Genomic DNA, 7,913 nt, shown 5'->3' on the forward strand with positions numbered 1-7,913 from the left:
GTGATTATATGGTGATTATTGAGGCTAGGGTGTCACCCTTGAGCCATTTCAGTTGGAAATTGGGGCTCAGATTGATCAATGCATTGCCAAATTCATCTATCAGATGAAAAGTCAACTGTGGTCAACTGTACATGATCTGGTGGATTTGGAGGTGGAAACAAGTTAGACACACTTCATTCATGTTGGAACAAGTGTTAAATGAGATTGCAAGGCTTAAAAATGAAGAAAATCAAGTCAGGACAAAAACTGCCAAAAATAGCAAGTGACTGGTAGCTGAAGTTTCCAAAAATGGAAAGTTTTTGACCTCAAAAACAGAAGTCCAAGGAAGCTTCAAATGAAAAATTGTTCAACATGACAGATGTAGATCTTGTTCTCACCTTTCCAAAAAGTCCAAGAACTTGAAAATCCAATGTACGGTTTGCAAAATATGGCTCAGTGAATTTCAGAAAAGACCGTAATCAGGAGGCCATAACTACCACATACTTTGTCCAAATTGCAAGTTCTTTATATGCACAAACTCCATTTGACATGTACTTTGAGGGTGCATCATTGGATTTTCCCAAAAATGGCCAAGGCAAAAAGTCACTTTTCAACTGGACAGCTGAATTGGACCAGGGGCAAAATCGTCCAAATCTCAAAATAATTGGAATTTTTGAATGGGACTTTTTCCAACACCTCAGGAATGGCATTTAGAATGTGTTTGAATTTTCATTTCATGCATAAGGCTTTTAATTTGGATTTTGTCTTGAAAAATGGAAATGACAAAAATGGACCAAATGCATACACATGGTGAATTTGAGAATGGAGCAACCAATGAGCGTGAGGCAAGTTTCTACAGTTCACATATGCTATTTAGAAGGTGTATGTGCTGTCAAAACAGGTGGCACTAGCTGTCATGATGAAATTCCAATTTTACCCCTCCTTTGAAAATGACATTTTTCACTTAACAATGCATTTGGTTAATTAAGTGGATTAAGGGACAATTAAGCATTGATATATAAGCTTGATCACTTGCTAATCATAACAGAAAATCACTTTTACCAAGATTGGATCTCAAACTTTCCAAATTCCCAAGTTTTCTCTCAAAATCTCAAGAACACCATAAACACCAAAATTCCAAGAACTTTCTCTATTCTTGATCAATTGTTAAAATTCCTTTTGGTTTGGTTTCTATTCATCATTTTCCACATCTGTTTTGAGGATTCAACAGCTAACACACCTCAAATCGCGGCTGTCTTCATCATGATCAACAATGGAGTTTGAAGAATTCTTCCATTTGGATCGTGCTTAAGTTGATCTAGCTGCTTCAATCATCATCCTTAACCTTCCTCTTGTACTGTTTTGAAGAATTTCGGTCCAATTCCTCAAGAACAATTCTGCATTTCCAGGTTTGGAGTTTTTTCGAAATTCAAGATTCAATGAATTATGATATGCATTCTGTAGAGCCTTGCTTGTAGAACACGATGATACTCTTAGATTTGTGAATAGTGAACTGTAGCGTGAGAAATCTACGTTTAAAGTTACGAACACAAACCCTAAGTGATTCGATTCGCATGATATAGGAACTTTTAGGACAAATTGAAGTGATATTCGGATTGTGTGTGGAAAGACGAGTCCAACGGATATTCGCATGTCCATTTTCATTGAGTTTTTGTGTTCGTCGTTTTCTTGAAATTCTGGAGGTGGTTGAGTGGAAACGATGAGGGAAGCGCGTTTTGATCCAGAAATCTGTTTGAATTTTCAAACCAGGCGTTTACCGCCCCCGCCTGTAACATTACCATTGGCAATTTTAATTAATTAATTTAATTCCAATTAATTGTTAAAAAATTCACTCACACCTTAAAAAATTCGTAAAAAATAGTAAAAAAATCCAAAAAATATGGAAATTTTTTCTATAGCTTCCTTGGTGAGTGTAGGTTTTTTTTGACCTATTGGTCAAAGTTGTGCTTGGCAATTTTTTTAGTTGACCTAGGGTTTTCCGATGTATGTCCATTTTTGATACATGTTTGTAATTTGATCATGAAATGCTCATAATGTAGAATAAATTCTTGAAAATTTTTGTGGTGGTTCTTGACTCATTGAGGATTATTTATATGTAAATTTCATGAATTTTGGATACCTGGTTAGAGAGCAGCAAATTCTGGAACTTAGGTGTGACAATTTGTGTCACACCTCATTATGTCAACTTGCAGGATTTTTTTGAGTGACCTATACATGTTGGAATTGGCTGAAATTTTGCATGATGATTGGTTGGCATGTCGTGATGTTGTATGAATTTTTGTAGAATTTTTCACTGAATTTTCTATTTGATCATGATTTTTCATTTCTGGAGATCATTTGTGCAAGCTCATATGACATAGGTTGGTAGAATGATTGGGAAATGCTCACATTGTATTGTATGGCCATGAAATTTGATATGCACGAACTAGACACATAATGTGACATTCCTGTTTTGGTCCCATCCATTTCTTTTTTGTTTTCAATGAGATATGAATTTTTGAAGTGGATGTATGCATTGATGGTATGAATTGAAGCATGAAATGGTGTCTGTTTTTGTTGATTTTCATTGACATGGTTCCATTTGCCCAATTGAGCTCAAATTTGACATGGTAGACCTTGATAGACCCCTGTTTAGGTGTATTTAATTTGAGAATTTTTGGATGTGTTTTGGCATGGCTTTGAATGCAATACTTCTGTTTGTATGCTTGGTGGTTCATTTGACCCAATATGGATTGTTTTGTGCATGAATTGAGCATGATGGATGATATAAACATGAGACCAATGATGTTTGCTTGTGTTTGATGATAATTTGATGTTGGATGGTGGATACCTTGCTGTTTTAACTTTTTTCTTGCTTTGGGACCCTAGGCTTGGCCTAGTGGTCTAGTTGCTAATATTTGCTTGATTTTTCAGGATCAAAAAAGCAATGTACATGGAGAATGATACAAGTTGATTTTAATTGATGTTGTGGATGTTTGTACACTAACATAACATTGTTTTGTAGGTGTTGGAGCTTGGGCTTAAGCCTTGAGCTTGCTTTGTGTTGTATTGTTTAAACTGTTTGATTGTTTGCTGTACAATTTGTCTGATTGAATACTGACTGAGTTTGATTGTTTCCAGGTACTTTAGTTGCTCAGTTCCTTGTGAACTATTGCTTTGCTTTGCTTTGCATAAGCAATTTGCATTGAGGTAACTTCTTAAAACTTCATGTAGTCTGGAGACCCGGCTGTTACCGGGCCGGGCAAATTGTCTGAAGTCCTCCTTAAGAGGCAATGCTTGTGTATGTTTATTTTTAAGCCAAGCAGGAAAAGCCCTTCAAGTAAGGCAATTGGTGGAAGGTAGGGACAAGCAACCTGTCCCCCACTATTCAGTTGAGTCTTCTCCTTGCTCCCATTACATGGTTGTAGCATTGAGATCAAAAGCCCAAGATCTTGTGCAGTGCACATTGTGTCAGAGTCATCGAGTATAGAAGGGTTCCCCTATTCTGGACCCATGCTCATTTGTCAGCTCTCCCTGGTTAGGGATAAGAGCTGTGAGGTCTGATCCTCACTTCATCCTTTCATCTGCTTCACCTTAGCCTCGTAATGGCAAGGTTAAGAGCAAACACAGCCTGTACAGACGATTGCTTAGGCAGTCAAACCTGATTGATTGAGCCCCCTTGTTTGGCTATAGTGCGTGTTATGTGGATATCTGATTGACATGCTTGTTTGAGATACCTGTTCTCATTTGATGATATATGATTGTATGCTTGTGTGCTAGCTTCTTTCCTGGTTAGGTTAGTTTGCTTATGCAAGTAGGATAGAAAACCGAACTTAGGGTGACTTTGCATGACAACATTAGGCTCGAGTCTCAGCTCCCTAGTGTCGTGTTTTCCCCTCGGTTTCTGGTTAGCAATTTAGTCCCTTTCAGGGGAACTACATCGCCCTGATCCTTGTTCCAGACAAGGTATGTAGGCAGGTGGTCGTGCGAGACCACTCCGGGCAACCTTTTTCTTTTTTGCGTGCGTTTACTTGTTATCTGACTGTGCTGTTTGGTGTTTTGGTTCGGATGCCGACGTAAGGCCAGTGATTGGCTGTCGGGCTCCAAGTTTGCCGTTTTGTGCGTGTTTTGGTTCGGATGCCGACATAATTCCATCAAGTGGTTGTCGGGCTCCATGTTTGCCACCCTTGCTTGTTTGTATGTGTTGTGTTGTTTGGCGTGCGTAAGCCGAACTACAGTGGCTCTGATTCTTGTTCCAGACAAGATATGTAGGCATAAGGTGCGACGCCTTATCGAGCCCGTTTCTCTTAACCCCACCTGCGTTCCCTGTGTGTGTGTGTGATGTTTAGCAACCTTTTCTTTATTTTAGAACGTGGATCCCTAGGAGTACCTAGGACGTGAGGGGTGCTAATACCTTCCCCTCGCGTAACCGACTCCCGAACCTTTTCTCTCTGGTCGCAAGACCATTTCCTTTCCAGGTTTCTCTGAGCGTTTCCTTTCCCTATCTTGGGATAAATAACGTTTAGTGGCGGCTCTGTATGTTTTTATTTTTAGGCTCGCCGGTTGTTTTTTCGCAGGATGCGACAGCTGGCGACTCTGCTGGGGACTAACAGACATGTTGACCTATGCTGGTCCATCGTCCCTAAGCGAGTCCTTCCTAGCGTTCTGGGATTGGTTTAGGTTGCTTGTATGTGTTGATTATTGCGTTTATTATTCTAACCAGTGTGTATCTATATTTGCATTAATGTCTGCATGCATCATACTATCATGTTGTTGCCGCCCTCTGCAGGTGGTTCTGTTGTTTGGGGTGGGTGTTCTGAGTGGGGCTAAAACCCAGGCCCGAGTATACACCTAGGACTAGTGTGGTCTCACGTTGCCTCTTTCATGTTAAGTCAACATGTGCCTGGCGGCGTGATGTGCCACAAGCCGGACGAGGCTCACTTGATAGTGCTCATCTCTGTGGATATTCCGCTTTGTTTGAGTCACTCCATTTGAGTTGTTGACTCTGGTGATCGATCATTCCCGGATCTTTGGTTTAGACGATTTTAAGGGAGCTACAATGGCACACCCGAAAGGGCAAACCCATTGAGTATCTCCGCCCGATTGTCGAGACCATTATCCGCCTTAGGATGACTTGATTAGAACTTACCTGTGAGGGGAGGGTGGTTCTGTCAGATGTTTGTTCAGATAGCCTTCAGATGGTGACTTTTGATCTGTGATTCAGAGACATAATTATAAGTCGGATTTATGGTCATTTATTGCCGTGACGCCGGAGTGCTGTCCGTGACTTATCAGTGGGGATCCGTTTATTTCGGATTCCCCGGGCCGAGATATTTTATCAGTGGGGATCCGTTTATTTCGGGTTCCCCGGGCCGATTCAGATAAGGGTGATGTGTCTACTCGGATATGGTTTGGTGATGATGGTGATGATGATGTATCTGTCTTCCGTTTATTTCGGAACCCGTGGGTCAGAATTGGGATTGTACATTCCTCAGATGGTTATGATCAGTTCAGAGCCCAGATTCAGTGCAAATGATCAGATGGCTTGGAGGATGGCAACGCATGGCATTCATTCATCAGCATCATTACATTTTGCATTAATTGCATCTAACCCATGTTTACCCATATGCAGGGACACTTTTGATCGAGATTCTGGTTGAGAGATTTTCTGCTCCAATATGAGGACCGGTTTGAAGAACAACATTGCTTACAGTTTCTTTGATCCAGAGATTGGTGTGCTCAAGGATATGATAGCATTGATTACTCCTGACCATGTGGGAATGTTTAGAAAGTCATACGGCGGTATTCTGAAGATGGTTTTCAGACTCACTGACTGCGACAGGAGCGCCATTCACACTCTTCTTCAGTTCTATGACCCTGGGTTGAGGTGTTTCGTTTTTCCAGACTATCTGTTGGGACCTCTGATGGAGGATTATGTCAGCATCCTGGGTATTCAGATCCGTGATCAGATTCCTTTCCATGTCACTAGGGCGGAGCCGGATGTCCTTGGGATTTCACGTGCTCTTTATTTGAGTCCGGAAATGGTCAAGGAAGGTTGGAAGGAGAAGGGAAAGTTACCTGGATTTCATTTGAGTTTCTTGGAGGCTAATGCCAAGGAACATGCTGTTGTGGGTAACTGGAAGACGGTCTGTGCTCTGATTGCTGTGAGCATTTATGGGATTGTGTTGTTTCCTAACCAGAAGAATTTTGTGGACCATAATGCTATCAGATTGTTTATGCAGAGAAACCCTATTCCTACCCTGATTGGAGATGTCTACTACTCAGTGCATAACAGGAATGAGAAGAGGCGGGGTGGTCTGGTTAGATGCTGCTCTCAGTTGCTCTTTAGATGGTTCATGGGGTATTTGCCTTCCCGAGGTGCTTTTGTTCAGATTGACCCTAGTGTCAAGTGGTCCTTCCGATTGATGGGTCTGCGGGCTGATGACATTGCTTGGACTCATAATGGTTTAGCTGGTCAGGACTTCATATGTAGTTGTGGGAGTTTACCTAATGTGCCTTTGGTGGGAGTTCAGGGTTGCATTAATTACAACCCGATGCTTCTCCGGAGACAGATGGGGTTTGCTATAGAGGGTCCTCCTCTCGGGCGAGAGATTCAGGAGTCCTTCTATTTCCCGATTGATGGTAACCAGACCAAGTTGAGGCAGGTATTGGACGAATGGCGAGATATCCAGAGGAGGGGTAAGGTTCCTTACGGCAAAGTCAACTGCCGGTATTTTCCACTATTTGAGGATTGGTTGCGGAAGAGGATTGAGTCTACATTTCTACCGTTCCCTGGAGGTGACTCAGTGTGTCCTAGGATTGAGGGTCCAAGTTCTTCTGTCAGCATGGAGGAGTTCCTTGAGATGAAGAGGGCCAGAGATCAGTTACTTGCAGAGAAAGCGGAGTTGGAGAGAAGTGTTGCTCATTTTCAGGCAGCTAATCAGGAAATCAAAGTGAAGATGGAAGATCAAGACAAGCGACATGCTTTGGAGGCCAAACGCTTCGAGATGGATACAGCCTACTATGGGAAGATCAGCCAAGCTTTAGCATCGTCCAACAGGGAGCATGACATCACAAAGGAGAAGCTGTTCAGAGCATCGAAGGTGATTGAAGATGAAAAGAGGAGGCAGATCATTGTCCGGGATCAGAGAGATGACAGAGTCAGGGGTCTCATTGCTGAGTGGGAGGCAAAGCTGCAAGTCAAGGAGTCAGAGAAGCTAAAGATCATTGCAGAGAGAGATCACTATATGGCTGAGAGAGACCACTACTTCAGGCAGATGAAGATTCATCAGAAGGAAGTTGGAAGACTACAGCAGGAGAATACCGAGCTCAGGTTCGCCGCAGAGTTCGCGAGGATGGAAGATGAGATAGGGCCATCTGTGGGACCCTCATCTAGCTAGATCTTTCATTTGTGTTGGATTACCGTCAGGCTTGTTGACGGAATTCACTTGTCTGTATTTCTTTCCAACTTTGGAGGATTGTATTTGACTTTGTCTGGTTGATGTATGACTATGGCACTGTTTGTGCACTTTTTGGTTATGTAATGATGGTTTCTATTCAGTGATTGGTTGACAAGCTTTATTTGCTTTACCGTATGCACTTACACAAGCACACACATGGTTGGGGGGAATCATGCTAAATCACATATCTCCGATCTGCACGATGAAATCAAACACTGCTAATCAGAATGTTAATGTCGGCTTATTATTTGTCTCGATGATGCCAGGGTCGAGAGACAAAGTGTCCTTCATATGGATAGACACTGCATACATGCATTAATCATGATAACTTGTGTTTTATTTTGCAGGTGACTATTACTAACGTGCTTGTTTGTAAACAGGAACCATTGCTCGCGCTCGTAGAGCTGTACCCCTGCACTCAATTCGCCCTCACAGATATTACACAAGAAGAAACACTCCCAGACTCATGGAGCT

General features: G+C 42.0%; 1 protein-coding gene across 2 annotated transcripts; it reads left to right on the forward strand.

Annotated features, from left to right (window-relative positions):
- Positions 1–1,047: 1,047 nt before the first annotated feature.
- On the forward strand, positions 1,048–7,539 carry LOC127082312 (uncharacterized). 2 transcript variants are annotated; one of them, XM_051022551.1, is made up of 3 exons: positions 1,048–1,388; positions 3,121–3,189; positions 5,612–7,539. In XM_051022551.1, the coding sequence occupies exon 3, from the start codon at positions 5,658–5,660 to the stop codon at positions 7,377–7,379; it is 1,722 nt and encodes a 573-aa protein (XP_050878508.1). In that variant the 5' UTR covers positions 1,048–1,388; positions 3,121–3,189; positions 5,612–5,657; the 3' UTR covers positions 7,380–7,539. The 2 variants fall into 2 exon arrangements, with proteins under 2 accessions (XP_050878508.1, XP_050878513.1); XM_051022556.1 differs by lacking the exon at positions 1,048–1,388 and having other exon boundaries at positions 2,040–3,189.
- Positions 7,540–7,913: the final 374 nt, after the last annotated feature.

The sequence above is a fragment of the Lathyrus oleraceus genome, chromosome 1 (genome assembly GCF_024323335.1).
Source record: "Lathyrus oleraceus cultivar Zhongwan6 chromosome 1, CAAS_Psat_ZW6_1.0, whole genome shotgun sequence".
In the NCBI taxonomy this organism is placed as follows: Eukaryota; Viridiplantae; Streptophyta; class Magnoliopsida; order Fabales; family Fabaceae; genus Lathyrus; species Lathyrus oleraceus.